This window comes from Canis aureus, chromosome 1, assembly GCF_053574225.1.
Source record: "Canis aureus isolate CA01 chromosome 1, VMU_Caureus_v.1.0, whole genome shotgun sequence".
In the NCBI taxonomy this organism is placed as follows: Eukaryota; Metazoa; Chordata; class Mammalia; order Carnivora; family Canidae; genus Canis; species Canis aureus.
Window position 1 is genome coordinate 94,334,683 of NC_135611.1, and position 16,625 is coordinate 94,351,307.

At 40.7% G+C, this 16,625-nt stretch overlaps 1 protein-coding gene across 7 annotated transcripts in view; it reads left to right on the top strand.

Moving 5' to 3' along the window:
* PDCD1LG2 (programmed cell death 1 ligand 2) overlaps positions 1-16,625 on the top strand; it is a 92,580-nt gene that overhangs the window by 14,649 nt on the left and 61,306 nt on the right. For all 7 annotated transcript variants that reach the window (XR_013386239.1, XR_013386237.1, XR_013386233.1 and 4 more), the window contains one exon: positions 7,898-8,203. Coding sequence is in view for 3 of the 7 variants with exons in the window: in XM_077909374.1 (XP_077765500.1) it covers positions 7,898-8,203 (306 nt within the window). In the remaining 4 variants the exon portion in view is untranslated. The remainder of the gene's footprint in view (positions 1-7,897; positions 8,204-16,625) is intronic.

Consider the following 16,625-nt stretch of genomic DNA (forward strand, 5'->3'; position numbering starts at 1 on the left):
TAGCTATTAAAAGAAATACAGTTTTACTTGTATAAGAAAAATATAAATCTTAAAATATAAGAATTCCTTTAAAAAGAATGCTTTAAAAGGCATATGAAGGCAATCAGGCTATGGCATCCAGTGCCCGAGGAGAGCCATGGCTGTCAGGGTGGCCACGCAGATGGCCTTGCATTCCCTGGTCATTCCCTTACTCTGCTTGTTCACCCCTAAATTTGCACCTCTCTTTGAGAAGGAAAAAAAAGATAACATGAATTGAAGGGATTTAATTCCTTATTACCCTATGTAAATTTCTAAATTTTAAAAAGAATGCTTGAAACAGCATTGTTAGTCCTTCCAAAAGAGCCCAAAACAACCAAATGCCCATCAACAGGATAATGCATAAATTGTGGTATATTAACCGAATGGAAAAATATACAGCATGCAAATAAATTAATTACAAAAATAATACACCTACATTTAAGAGTCTTAACAGCATAATATTGAGTTAAAAAGAACACAAAAAATCAAGCACAGAAGGCAACATATAGTACAATGTCCTTTTTATAAACAATATATTGCTTAGGTATCTATGATAAAGCTTAGAAATAAGCCAGATATTAAGAAACACAATATACAGGATGTTGATTACCTTTGGTGAAGGAAGTAGACCTATGTCATTAGTCATGTACTGGTTCTTGGGGTAGGTAGTAGATTCACAGATGTCTTCATTTTATTTGATTTGACCATCTGTTAAAATTTTTCTGTATTTAAACTTTTATGTTGTAAAAGATACCACAGGTACAGGAAATCACATGAAACAAGTATAAAGCGTCATGTTATCGTAAGGTGAACACTTGTAACCGTCACCCATGTCAAGTAGTAGGACTGTATCAGACTTCTCTGAAACCCTTTATCTGCCCTGTCCTACATAGCCTCATTCTCATAACACTGTACTATCTACCCTTTTCTCCATTAAAAAAATTTCTTAAATATTACTAAGAGAAATCTTAGTAAGCACTCAACAAGATAGGTTCTTCATAGTTTCAGAATCAATGAATACAGTTATCACTCATTTTAAAGGCTCCCTAAGGGGATCCCTGGGTGGCGCAGCGGTTTGGCGCCTGCCTTTGGCCCAGGGCGCGATCCTGGAGACCCGGGATCAAATCCCACGTCGGGCTCCCGGTGCATGGAGCCTGCTTCTCCCTCTGCCTGTGTCTCTGCCTCTCTCTCTCACTGTGTGCCTATCATAAAAAAAAAAAAACTATTAAAAAAAAAAAAGACTCTCTATATTTCACCAGACATGCTGTGACTTAGTCCTTTATTGAGAGAAATCAAGTTGCTATAAGTGTTTATGTATAGATTTTTGTGAAGAATATGGGTTTTCATTTCACTTGAGTGAATACCTAGCAGTAGCACTGCTGGACCATGTGGCAAGTATATATTTAACTTTATAAGAAATCACCAAACCTTTCGATAGTGGCTAGACTATTTTTGCATTCCCAGCAAAGTATGAGAGCTCTAATTATTCCACATTCTTGGCAGCACTTGGTATTGACACTGTTGTGTTTTTTAAAGTCATCCTAATAGGTGTGTAGAAGTATCTCTAGTTTAATTTGCATTCCCCTAATATCTAGGGATGATAAGCATATTTTCACATGGCAATTGGACATCCATATATCTTCTCTGGTAAAGTTTGTGTTCAACTATTTGACCATTTTTAATTGGTCTGTTTATTTTCTTATTAAGTCTTTAGAGTCTTTTATCAGATTGTGATATGCAAATATTTTCTCTCAGTCCATGGCTTATCTTTTCATTCTCTTGACAGTGTCTTCTGGACAGCAAAGATTTTAAATTTGGTAGAATCCAGTTTATCTTCTTTTTTCTTGTGTGGATTGTGCTTTCGGTGTCATGTCTAAGAACTCTATGTAGCCCAGGCTCTCAAAGATTTTCCTATGTTTTCTTTGAAACACTTTGTAGTTGTACATTTTATATTTAGGTTTATAATCCATCTTGAGCTAATTATCATAGAAGATATAAAGTATATGTTAAAGGTCACTTTGTGTGTGTGTGTGTGTGTGTGTGTGTGATGTCCAGGTTCTTTAGCCTCGCTTGTTGAAAAGACTTTCCTTTCCTCATTGAATTGCCTTTACATGTTTGTCAAACATCAATTGGCCATATTTGTGTGGGTCTATTTCTAAACTCCATTCTTCAATCTGTTCTTTGTGTATATATTCTCACTCATAGCACACTCTTCTGATTTCTATAAAATTATAATTCTTTTTTTTCTATATTTTTATTTCAAAACCTAAGGACATCTTGTAACCCAGGTACTTTTAAGAGGAAATAGTCATTTCTGTACTTTGTCATGTCTTGCAGGAAAAGTAACCCCAATCATAATTCCATTTATTGATTTTTTTTACTTCTTTCTTCATTCTCCAAAGAAGTTAAAAACCAGGGGCTCATAAGAATATGGTGATGCTTGAGGTCACTCTGGGGTGGGGAGCACACCCTGAATCCCTCCTCTTAACCCACCTTCAGCTGTAAAACGACTTCTTCAGGTCCCTGAGGTATACAAAACAGAATCAGGTTCAGATTTCTAAGAAATGAGACATGCCCTGCAGTATTCCTACAAAGAGGAGCAGATGGGTCAGGTGTCCAGAACAGGCTTCTACCCTAAACTAGGAACTAAAGTTTTCTCAAGACTATGATTGTGTAAAACAGCCCCCACCTTTCAAGTTCATTAAATATGGAGTCTGAAAAAAACTTCAGCTTCTGTTATTAAATGGAAAAAAAAGTATAAAATTAGCTTAAAGGGGAAGCTATCTTGGGAGGTAATGCAAATGATTTGTTTTGTGTTTCTGGAGATGTGCCAGGTACTGACTCTTATTGATGCTTGATTGCAAATAAAATACACAATTTCCCTAAGAACTTTCAAGAAGGCTCCATCATTACTCAAACCAGCTGCTTTAATCTGTTTAAAGAAACTGCATTTATGAATTTTGTGTGCCCTGGCCAAATTTGTTACCCTTTAATTTAGTCAGGGGGCCCAAATGAATGGGAATACCTGCTTTGTTTTGGATTTGTCTGCCTAATTATATAGTTGTGGAAACTTTTCAATTTTCTCCTTTGTCTTATAACTTAAGGAGTTTAGTGCTAGGTTGAAGCTTAATTAGTAACCCCTGATTTCAAGCTATATTACAAAGGTATAGTCATCAAAACAGTATGGTATTGGCAGAAAAACAGACACATAGCTTACATAGCTCAATCAAACAGAATAAAGAGCTCAGAAATAAATACACACACACATACACATACCCCACACGTATTTTCCTTAGCATAAAGCTGAAAAGTCTATCTATCTCATTTTGGATGTACTATATACATGCCAGTGGATATATGGTCATATCTGTAGAGATGTTCATACAGGCTTTCAAGACACAGAGATATGAACTGGAATCCCAACCTCATGAGGTACCACTCTTTGACCTTGGGCAAGTTGTATCACTTCTGTAAGCCTGAGTTTCACTACCCGTAAGATAGGCATAGTAACTCTACCTTGCAAAGTTGGGGAACATTAAATGAGATGATGATATAAAGATGACCCCAATGTCTTGCTCATTGTGTTTAATAAATGTTAACTATTACTCTACTTCCCAGTAACAGCCCAAATGCAGACTAGTGTCATAACTCTGATTCTCAGACATTAATGTGCACATGAGCTATCTCAACTTGTGGAAATGTGCAGTCTGCTTCTCTAGGTCTAAGGCAGGGCCTGACATTCTAAAGCCCTCTCAGGTGAAGCTGAGGATGCTTTGAAAGGCAGGATAATAAAAGACATTTGTGTATGCAGGTGTTTCATCTAATCGATAGTTCTCAATACTCTGCACATTAGAAGCCTCCAAGGAGATTAAAAAAAAAATTTAATGCTGGCCTCAAAAAAGAACTAGAATTTATATTTAAAGGATCCAAGGTGGGGCCTGGTATTTTTTTTTTAAAGCCTCCCAGGTGATTCCAAAGATGGCCAAAGTTGAGGTGTTCTGATTAATGATTCTGATGTGCATCCAAGCTTGAGAAAAATACCTTCACGCAGTTGTTTGCAAGAGTGTTTTTATTTCCTCTGTAATTTGCAGTAAGTAAGAATAATTTAGGATCTTAAAAGTATATTGCATTCCCTGAACTCGTTTTTCTGGAGTAATCAAGCTCACAGCTTGGCATGTCTTAGAAGCTTTAATTGAGGCAAAATTACACCAAATAACATCCTCTAGTTATTCTGAGCTACTCAGATATTTGATTCATGTTTGCTAATTGCTCTTTCCTCTTATGAACATTAGATAAAAAATATCACCTGTACAACCCCTGTACACATATTCTCACAAAGGAGAAAAGCAAGCAGAAAATGGATTTTTGTCAAAGGCCCAGAGCATAAAGAGGGAAGTTCTGCTGTCTGCTAGGGGGAGTTCCAGAGGAAGTTACAGACTTTCTCTCTCTCATGAGAAGAAAGCCTAAGTGTGGTAAATAAATTTGCTAGATAAATTCAATAGAGGCAACACCCAAAGTCCTCTGACATTTGTTATATCTCAGCCTCAGCAACTGAAGTTCCTTGCAAGTCCCATTTCTCTTCCCTGTTTCCTGCTGTATCATGTATACTAATAATTAAAAAAATAGAAGAAGAGCAAAAGTGAATTCCTGAACCAGACACATAGATGACGATTACTATGTATTTGATGAATGAGTAAGTAAATATTCCCCCTTAGGCCAGAGTGGATTTGGTAGCAGGTAGCTCTGTCTTGGTTAAAAGGGGGATTTAATAACTCAAAGTTTGTAGATGATCCTTATCAGAAGGGGATCTACCCTCAAGAAGGTCCTATCCCGGAGACCCAGAGTGAAAGTTATTACAAGTGGATGTCATGAAATGGAATTATGCAGGAAATTTGGAAGCACAAATCTCTTTTCACATGCATCATCCCACAATCTTCTCAACCTGTCTAAGCAAATGCAAGTGTGATCAGCAGTGTTTTACAAAGAAGCACTCATAGTATAGACCTGTCCCCACCCCATCCTGCACAAAGGAATTCTGGACAGATGTGAACTCTTTTCTGTACTAGAGATTTGTTAGAAAGACACACTAATGTTCTAGTGATGGTTAAAACAGGGATTACAGGGCAGCCCCGGTGGTGCAGCGGTTTAGCGCCGCCTGCAGCCCAGGGCGTGATCTGGAGACCTGGGATCGAGTCCCACGTCAGGCTCTGCATGGAGCCTGCTTCTCCCTCTGCCTGTGTCTCTGCCTCTCTCTCTCTCTCTGTGAATCTTTATGAATAAATAAATAAAATCTTAAAAAAAAAAACAACAGGGATTACAGGCAAAACCCAAAAACTTGCCGGTTTATTCTTGATAAATCTCAAGTTGGGCATAACTATAAAATGTACTGTGTGATGATTAAGAATGCCAGTTTGTGCAACATGGGCAAGTTGCAGTTTGATGAGAGGGAAGTATGTTAGGTTCATGCTTTCTTTTCTCTCTTTCTGCCGTTTGCCAAACCCTTAACTAGAACTTATATGTACTAGGCACTAAAGATACTAAAAGTCAACCTGGTCACTGCCTTCAAAGTCTCACAGGATTGTAGGAAGAGAAACTCAAGTCAGAAGAGAATTGCGATGTGAATCATTCAAGCAACAGGAAACCCAAAATTTACTTATACTGTAAAATCTATTGCCCAGGGGGCACCTGGGTGGCTCAGTCAGTTAAGCATCTGCCTTTGGCTCAGGTCAGGATCCCAGGTCCTGGGATTGAGTCCTGCTCTGCATGAGCTCTCTGCTCAGCAGGGAGTCTGCTTCTCCTTTCCCTCTGTTGCCTCCACCCGCCAACCTCCCCCCTCCCCCAACTTGTGTTCTCTCTCAAGTTCCCTCTCTCAAATAAATTCTTTTTAAAAATCTATTGCTCAGGATGATCATGGAATGGGCTGTCTTGGTTAATAAAATATCATGGTTAATAAAGAATGGCCAGGTGTTGCGTATACAGACCACTTTCCCCAGAATTATAACAGGGTACAAAAGAAAGGAACCAATGTTTGCTGAGCACCTACCACCTGCCAAAATAAGGCACTTCACACATACCATTTTGTCTAAGTTTCACCACAATACTTAGAGGCAGATATTAACCTTGCACCTTTATACATAAAGAAGCAGAGACTCACAGAGCTAAACGTTACATTCAAGATCAAAGGACTCATAATCATGATCCAGTTGATCTATCACTAAACCCCGTGCTCTTACCATATCACTTTTTATGATGGTAAAAACTCCTTGAATAGTGTATGCTTAGAAGCCATCCACAAATATTTGTTGAATGGATGTTTTGACCAATTAAATGAATGAATGAATGAAGTAAGCTCTCCTGAATATAATTTGATCTAATCTTTTGTCATGATTCAGAAATTAGTTTAAGATCTTGCTGCACCTCGGTCATAATGAATATCCATTCCTTAATGATAGAGGCGGTCTAATTTTTTACAGTTTCTCACAGTGTATTTATGCACCTTTATTAGTTTTACTTTGCTCTACCACTCTTCATGCCATTGTTTTTATAAATTCTTTAAAATCAACTCAACTTTTATTCTTTGAACAAAATGGTATACCCCTATGATAAATGGAAAACCCGTATCACTGTTACTAGTAAATAGAAGATATAGCAAAAATAAATGTGATGAAAGCAGTATTATTATTTTTTTTTGAAAGCAGTATTATTAAATTCTACCCAGATATCTACAGTATCTGCCTGAGAGCTTTCTGCTTTATTATAAGGAGAAACAGCCATTGTTTGGAGGTGTGAGAACCTAATTGCAAGTTATATGTTACTTGGAGGATTGAAACAGAATTGAAGAGGAAATAAATTCCTCTCTGAATAATTCAGTTCCCTCAGGCCTTAATTCTACCCTCTATAAAATTATTTTGCATGTTTCATATATGCCTCATGTTTTGGGAAATACTGTTGCAGTGGAAACTATAGATTTTTAAATCAAACATTTAACTGACTCTGAATTTTAACTTTACTAACCGTATGTCCTGGCATGAACCTCTTTGAGCCAATTTCCTCAACTGTAAAACAGTAATAATAATACATATTTCATGGTTGTATTTTCAGGATTAAGTGATGTAGTTATAAAGACTAGGCCTAGCACAGGGTGGCGGGCAATGAGGAGGACACTTGATGGGATGAGCACTGGGTGTTATATGTTGGCAAATTGAATTTAAATTTTAAAAAAATAAAAAAAAAAGAGAATAAACACTTTAAAAAAAAAGAGCCTAGCACAGTACCTGGTGTATAATAGGTCTTAGTTCTATTCTTCCCTTCTCCTAATTGACAGAAAAGAAGAAGCTTGTCCAGTGGGTTTGTATTATGCAGTGGTTAAGGGCACTTGGAGCTTAGCAATACCTAGGTCTGATCCTGGCTACTTTTCTGTGCCTCAGTTTCCTTTTCTAAAAAGAAGATGGCTCTGCTTTGATGACTTTCTGGGAAGGCTGAATGAGACGGTGTGTTGGCAGAAGACTAACACATTGTAAGAGCTCAACAAATGGTTATTCTTATTACTACCACTCATGAGAGGAGGTAGTATTTGACAGGGATGATATAATTTGATCCATATGGAGAAAATGAGCCTGGATAATAGGAGGCAGGATGGCAATGGGCTGCACTGGTGGGGTGTGTTGAGAGGAGAGAGGTATCTCAAAACAGCAGATCAGGAGTTCCACGGTTGCCCGGACAGACCAGGGTGCAGGAGGGAAAGGAGCCTGAAGGAGTGCCCAGCTGATGACAGGTGTCCCCTGGGCCACAGGGATGGGATGGGCCTCCTCAGCTCCCACTCTGTACAGAACTGAGATGTAAAGGCAGATAGTGGGAGAATTTCTTGTGTTTTGTTCAGCTCTATTCACAGTGACGGTCCCTAAGGAACTGTACACAGTAGACTCTGGCAGCAATGTGACCCTGGAATGTCACTTTGACACTGGAGATCCTGTGGAACTCAGAGACTTAAAGGCCAGTTTGCAGAAGATGGAAAACAATACATCCTTGCACAGTGAGAGAGCCACCTTGCTGGGGGAGCAGCTGCCCCTGGGGAAGGCCTTATTCCACATCCCTCACGTCCAAGTGGCGGATGCAGGGCAGTATCGTTGCCTCATCCTCTATGGAGTCGCCTGGGACTACAAATATCTGACTCTGAAAGTCAAAGGTGAGTTGTTTCAAGGACTGGAATCTGTGGAGGCATTAGTGCAAGCAAAAACCCAGAGGATAGGGCAGCCCTGATGGCACAGTGGTTTAGCGCCGCCTGCAGCCTGGGGTGTGATCCTGGAGACCCAGGATCGAGTCCTGCTTCTCCCTCTGCCTCTGTCTGCCTCTCTTTCTCTCTGTGTCTCTCATGAATAAACAAATAAGAACCTTAAAAAAACAAAAACAAAAAACCCGGGAGGATGGTTACAGGGAAACAGGGCTATCTTAGAGAAAAACGGAAGCACCTTCCCAGAGAGATTTTTTTAGCATCTGAGTATAAAGCAGCTGATGTGAAAGGAAAATAGGGTCAGGAGTATGGATGTATGGATCAGGTATGGATCTAGAGGGAAGGCAGGAAATGGGTCCCTGAAAGACAAGAGGGTGCCAAAGAGAAGCTTTGCCTTGCTCAAGGTTCTCCCAAGGATCAACACTGACTCAATCACTCAGCTCCTCTTTAAACCATGGTTTGCCGACCATTAATGGATTAAAGTATCAATTTAGTGAGTAGCAACTGGGTGAGTGTCTTTTCCCAAATGAATAGACATGATCAGAAGGTGTCACATAGTAGGGGTGAGTGTCATTTTGTGAAACTCCTGTTTCAGAGGAGCGCGTGTTTGTGTGTTGGATTGTGATATAAAATATTATTTTTTTCACTCTGGGTCATAGTCTAAAAAGTTTGGAAAACACTGCTCTAGTCCAAGCTTTCCATATTGCAAATGAAGCAGCCGGAGCCCAGAGAAGGGAAGGCGGGAGCTGGGGGAGCCCAGGTAAGTCAATAGCTGTCCTCATTCCTCTGGATTAAGGGCTTTCCTCACAACACAAGCCAAGAACCTAAATCTGAAGAGAATCTTCAAGTTTGTGTTTGTTTTGGAAAAAGGCCATTTTGGGAAAGACCAGCAAGTTTATAAGACTTTGCCAGCTTGTGTTTTTCAGCCTGCTCTGACTGTTCTGGGTTTTCTCTGTCTCCTCCCAGTCCCACTCGTGAAGCCTCAGAGGATCTGTTCTGTCTTCTGGAAAGTCCATAGACTTTGGTCCCCAAAGACCATTGGTTGACCTTGGCAGCAATGTTGTGACTTTGTGATCTGACACAAAAGAAGGATAAACCAAGAGGGTGAGACATGAGGGTGAATGGTGTTTTCACCTATGACCTTGGGCAGGTTATGTCACCTTTACAACCTGACATTTTTCTTATTTGTAAAAGGCTAGCCACAGTAGCACCTACCACAGAGGATTATTGTAAAAGTTAGAAGAGATAATGAACATAAAGAACTGAGGCAGGTGGTGAGTGTCCGGAGAGCTGGTTCAAAGACTTCCTCTCACCTCAAGACTCAATGAATCATCAAGAGAGTCATTAGCCTGGATGTAATTGCCTTCTGTCTTAATTGCATTTCCTCCATCCAGAACTGGGATGAACTCCAGAACTTTGAAGTTAGTCTGATTTCAATTAATGGGAGGAAAGTGGGCTCTCCATTCTCATGATCCCTTAATGTATTCAGTATCTGCACCCCTAATTCACCGCCTCCATGTTTGTTAACCTCTGTTTGCATCTAGCTGTATGCATCTAGGGTCTCTGGGCAACTCAGGGGCCCATCCTGCCACTCTCTCTCCAGCCGAGGGCTGCCCTTCATTCCTGGGAAGCCACTCTGCCAGCTTCATCAACTGGAGCAGAGATGGCTCAAGTGTGGAATCGGTTTATTCTTTAAATCATACTTACTTATTCTTTAAATCCTCGATGGCTTTCCAACTACAGCATATGAGGATCACAAGACTTTCTGAGAGGTTGCAGGGGCACAGGCAGTTTTAGGAAATGAGTTTCTGATTCTTCATCTTCCCCATGTATTCTTTTCCCAAAATGAGTGTGCCTGAGAATAAGCCTTCCAGGCAAGGCTCTAGGGGTTCCCCTAACACACTTCCTCTTTTATCATTGCCTTCTTCCACTTCATAAAAAAGGGTGCCTCTCACCCATCATGAATGTGGCACATTGCTTGGAGTGTAGAAAACTTCCATAGTGCTAAGCAGAAGAGCGATTAGAAATATTGATACCTTATCAAACTGTAATGACTAACAAATCATCCTGCAAGATAGGTGATGCCAAATTCTGTTTTCAACAAAGTTGAAGGAGGCCCTAGTAACATTTAAGAGCTGATGGTAAAATATAAAGTAGGATTCTTTTTTTGCTGTATAAATTATAAGGCTTTTAAGAATGCAATGACATCATTATAACAAGACTGCTTCCACTGGCACTAGTTTATACGAGTAAGTTTCCTTAGCCCTTCTTGCTGTAAAAGTGGAAAAATTGAAACAGAATCGAAGCTGATCTTGTATCATTCCAACCACAGCCACATGCATCCTCAGATTATGGACAAATAAAAAAAGAGAGCCCCATCCATCCTCTTAAGGGATACAGTTCCAGAAAATTTTATCTTTTATGTTTAATCATTATCAATATTCATAATATTTTACATTTTGATTTTACGTGTACTGATAATAGAGATTAGATTTCGGTGCAGAAGGAAACTTTGAACACTTGAAGCCTTGTGATCATGAGTGAAACAATCCCAATAAGCTAAACGTATTTTGTTGTTGCAAAGAAACATAAGGATAAGCAATAAAAGAGCTTTCTAACATGTTGAGTTAGGATAAAATCCTATAGAAAAAGTGGAATGGGAACTGAGGCTCATGGAATGGTACGGTGTGAAACAGAGCATAAAGCTCCGACCATTACGGGACGATTTTTATATGTATGTTTCCATGGATGGTGGTGTGTATAAAAGATACCTCCTTTGATACCCAGACAGCATTAGGTACATATGTAAGAGCGAAATCATTGTTTTACTTAAAATATAAATGTTTATAAAGCACTAAACATTATATATTTTTCCAATATAGACACTTAGGAAAAATTTTAAGAACCAACCTAATAAATGTGTGAAAGGATGTATACTGTGTCATCACCTTTTAGGAGGAATGCAAGAAAACCCAGGAAAAGTTCAAGACCATCACCTGAGAGAATTTTACCCTGATCAGGGGGTCTCAGGAGGAAGCGTGGGGCATCTGGCTCCTCAGGATTTGCTTCAGTGAAACAGGACTGGAGAAAGGATGTGCTTTTTCCTTAAAATGCCTGCTTGATGACATGAACTTGAAAGTAGGTTTATAGCACCGTCTTTGATATCTGGGTGGCAGTTCATATTAAATACAGGGGAAAGAGGACTAATTTTTCAAAAGCACAGGAAAAGCAATACTAGGTAGAATGGCTAGAGAGTCTAGAAGACTTGGTTTTTTTTTTTTTTTTTAAGATTTTATCTATTTATTCATGAGAGAGACAGAGAGAGAGGAAGAGACACAGGCAGCGGGAGAAGTGGGCTCCCTGTGGGGAGCCCCACGCGGGACTCGATCCCAGGATCGAGGGATCATGGGATCCTGAACTGAAGGCAGGTGCTCAACCACTGAGCCACCCAGGCGCCCTAAGACTCAGGTTTCTGGCAGGCAGCTTGCAAGTACCCAACTCTGAGTGACCTGTCAGAGGGAGGGTAGGGAGCGTGGCTGAAGAGAAGAGTCCCGGGGCCCTGGAGAGGCCAGGAAGCCCAGCGCCTAAGCCCACAGGCTGACCTCTGGCCCCTGCAAAGGATCCCAGACAGACACAGAACGGGTCCTGAGAACAGAAGGGCCAAACCCACCTGAAGGCACTGGCAGGACATGAGGAGGGGGATGGGAGGGTGCCAATCCACTCTTCCCCCTGATTGGACTGAGGCTCACAGAAGCATTTCAAAGCAAAGAAGAGGCCCCCGCTGTATGGGAGTCCGAAGGAGGACTTAGAACAGAGCTAGGAGGCAAAAGTTTTCCATTTTCTCTCACAATGGCCTTCACCCTGAGGAAGAGAAGACAAAGGGACATGGAGAAGAAACAGCCCATGGGAAGCACTGCAGCCTTGGGAGGACACAGAACAGCTGGGCTCTGGACCTAGAGAAAACATTGGCCTAATGCACTTCTGGGGCTAAATCTCTCCCTTCCCTCCTTTGGGGAAACAGAAGGTCATAAGGAAAGCTGGAGTTAAGACAATTATTTTCTGAATTCTGCAATGGAAGAAGCTCCTGAATGTCCGACCTGTCTAACCCGAGGTTCCTCCCATCTAATGGATGAATTGGGAGCAAGCCTAAAAGACTTCCTCCAGCGATGACTAGAAACCCACCTACATTCTGGAAGACCAAGGCATGTAAAGCTACATTTTTTCACCTTCGTTGCCATCATTCTGATGATAAAGCAGATGATACTACCAGCAGCTTATCTCTATTTCAGAGATGCTAGAGTTGCCAGTGGCCTAGAGATCCCACAGTCAGAGAAGACCAGGAAAACCGAAAGGGTTCCAACCAGCAGAAATTTAAATCCAAAACTGGCATGTCTTTTAATAGAACAGCTGAGTAGTTGGCTGGGGAAAAGAGAGGCAAATCAGCAATTAGCAATAAGGAGAAGCTGCTGCCCACACTGGACTGGAGGGAGTGGGGGAAGGCGGAGGAATGCAGCTCAGGGCCTATGACAGATACTAGCCACACAACGGGCCCATCTAGGGGTAGCAGGAGCAAGGAGGAGCTGTGGGTGCTGCTGGAGAGCCCGTCTCAGCACAAGCATGGGGGAACATACCCTAAATTCTCCCTTCTGTTGGCCCTCCAGACTTCCCACCGTGCCTCCTGTTGGCTGTCAGGAGCCTGGGAGATAAGGTCTACAGGAGTCAGCCTGCATGCAGGACAGAGCAGAGAAGAAAACTCAAAGGCTGGATCTGAGGGTAGACAAGCCCAGGACCCACACAGCGTACATCCTGTGCACAACCTGCTAAAATGCAAGCTGAATGGTAGTGTAGCTGACTAGAACTGTAACAGACTAGACGACTAGTAGTCATTGAATCAGGACTAACAAAGGGTGATTGATGGTCTTGGGTCAACCAGGAGACACAGTCTCCAGGTGCCAACAGGGCTGTTATAGCCAACCTAGCTGGGCCTCCATCATTCGTTTAATAAAAGTAATCTCATGACCTTAGAGTCAAACCCTGCATCAGCCTAAAATGTGCTCATAGGAAGTACTCAGCCACACTCTACTTCCTGCTGCTTAGGTAAAATCTGGAATACAGGTCATGTTCTATTAACAAACAAAGTGAATCCAAAGACTGATATATGCAGGGCTCCTGGGTGGCTCAGCGGTTGAGTGTCTGCCTTCAGTTCAGGTCATGATCCTGGGACCCTGGGATCAAGTCCCACATCAGGCTCCCTCTGGGGAGCCTGCTTCTCCCTCTGCCTATGTCTCTGCCTCTCTCTCTGTGTCTCCCATGAATAAATAAATAATATCTTTAAAAAAAAAAAAAGACTGGTATATGGAATTGGGTCTAAAAATTGTCCTGGGAGATATGGTTGAAGGAAGTAGACATATTTTATGCAGAAGGAAAAGACTATATGGAGCTTGCCAATTATCTTCAAATACCCAAAGGATCATATGCAACAGCTAATAATGATTGTTAATGTTAATTGAGTTTTTACTATATTCTAGGCATCTAACTCATTCAATCTTCCTAACATCTCTGTTAAGGCCAAGTATGATACTTGTTTTGTTTTTTTTTAAGATATTATTTATTTATTCATGAGAGACACAGAGAGGCAGAGACATAGGCAGAGGGAGAAGCAGGCTCCTTGAAGAGAGTCGGTGTGGGACTCAATCTCAGGACCCTGGGATCACAACCTGAACCGAAGGCTCAACCTCTGAGCCACCCAGGTGTCCCCATACTTGTTTTATAAATGAAAAACCTGAGGACTTGACATATCATGCAATCAGCTCTTGGCTCAAGTTTTAGTCAAACCACGTTCATAACTACTATACTGCTCTAATGTTGTCATACTAAATCAGACAATTACTAATGGGTTGGAGCTTCCAAGAGGCAAAGTTTGACTTGGCAGAAAGATGATCTTTCCAGTAAAGTTTAACTTTCTTATTGTCTAATTATGGTAATGGCTGCTCCTGGAAGTAGGAGCTTCCATTTATCAATGTATTTAGCCAAAATCTAGTTATCTAGCGGCTTACCAATATCAGAAAAGAAGTATTATTAAAGATAAAAAAGGACATTTCATAATGATAAAGAAGTCAATATGGCAGGGAAACATAATGGTCCTAAATGTGCGTACATCTAACCACATAACTTCAAAACATATAAACAAAAATTGACACACCTAAAGGAGAAATAGATCCACAATCATATCTGGAGATTTCAGCTCATCTCTATTATAACGGATAAAGTAAGCAAAAAAATAGAAGAATTGTGTAAACACCACCATCTTGGTCTAATTGACATATATTAAACATAACATATATTAAACATAAACCCAACAACTGCAGAATAGGAAGTTGGACTAGTTTGAATTATAAGATCACTTTTACATCTGAAATTCTAAAACTTACTCATCTATTCCTAAGAATATCCCCCTTGGTGTCCAGCTTCCCCATTGTGTGTGGCTAATAATGATGTATTATCACCCACTTCCCAAATTGCATAAGGCTATGGAGGTATCTTTAATATTGGATACATGCAGGCTATGAGCTCCCATCCCTTCCCCAAGTCTTAATGGTTCTTTTCGTTGAACATCTCTCTCATTCCTCATTTATATATCCCAAATTACAGCTTCGGCCTCCCTCCTGATTCCTGGCCCTCCTACCTCTGAAATCACCTCCAACTTGTCTCCCGAGATCAGCCTCTTATTGTGAACTACCCTGTAGGAATGGGCCAAACCTTCATATGCAACACATTGTTCCTAGGCAGCCATGTATTCTCCTCCATCCCCCCCACCCCAAGACCCTAGAGCTTACAGGAACAATCTACTCTATGGATAAAGGATTTTAAGAAGACACCAAACTAAGGGAAAATAAGTGTAGATAAATAACATTAAATGAGAAATAGGCAAGTCCTCAAAATGCATGCTTCAGATACTGTTGAATTGCTAGAAGTTGATCAAAATTGGCTTCAAGGAGACTGGTAAGTCTAACCAGTTCAAATCCTCACTAGGTTGCTTCAAAATCTGATTCTCTTTATCTTCCACTAGTTCCGTGTACCCCTAAGTCCCCGGGAAAACATATCCCCCTTCCTGTGTCTTTTGCTCCATCCCCAAGCTTTTTGCAGTTACATCGACAATCATCCTCTTATGATGATTCCAATACAGAATTCAGAATAATGTAGCCATGAAGGGCATGAGCTAGAGTCCCCCTCCTCACCCCAGATTCCAGCTATTTCCTTATTTACAAAATAGAGATATGGATTTTACCTATCTCCTAGGGTACTTGAAGAGTTTAAATGAGGTAATATATGTTAAAGAGATAGAATCAGGTTTTAGAGCCACTCACCCCTGTTCCTCTCCAAGTCCTGGACCAGGTGAGCTCTACACACAAGGATCAATAGCCAAATGGGAAGTGAACTCCATGTTTTAAATTAATAACTAGACGAGCACATGATTTTCTTCTTTTCCCTCTCCCAACTTCAGGGCTTCTCTTTTTTCTTGCACACTCATCTTAACTTATGTTTAGGGAAAAAAGAGCCTAAAGTTACGCATCTATCCAGTCTCACTGATAAGAGAGTCCACCCCACCCACCCAGTTCCTGGAAGCTGGAAAACTGTGAGCAGGAAAGATGTCAGAGTTTTTTGAGGCAGGCAAGCCAGTCAAGTATGCTTTATCACATAGAGGCAAGAACTTCAAGAGAGGGCCACAGATTGTGAACCGCATGCAAGATGCAGTCACCCAGTCCAACGAACTGTGACCCAGTGAGCATCTTTGGCTATAATAAATCAAGTTAGCAACTCATGACACTGAGATACAAAGAGAGGTGCTCAAGGAGCAAAAATTGTGAGAGGGGCTTGCACATTCCTTTCCCTCCACAGTGTGTAAAATTACAAGGCACAAAGCTTAGCCCCTAGCAAACCTTTAGTACTCTATGCACATTTGGTGCCTAACAGCCTTCCACATGGCTGTTATCATGATTTTCATGTAAAATTGCTTCTCACAAAGGGTGTACCTGTGTATACTCTTTCCAACAATTTTAGAAAAAATTGTTTCATCACACTTGTGCCATATACGCAATCAAAATTCTGTTTCTAAAATATTTCCTACCTAATGAAAGCAAGTACTCTTTTCCTCTTCCCTTCACTAAAAATCAACAGGTTACTTTCCATACTCCCTTATATCTGCATATGTTGTTAATATTTATTTTTCGGCTATAATCTAAGATAACTCTGCAGTTTGTCCTGGTGTCTTCCTGTTGTTTTCATTGTTACTTGTATGCATTTTAGATCTCAGTTTTCTAGAGGGCAGGGAGCCACGTTTGATGGATTCACTCAGCATACACTACACAGAAATGTG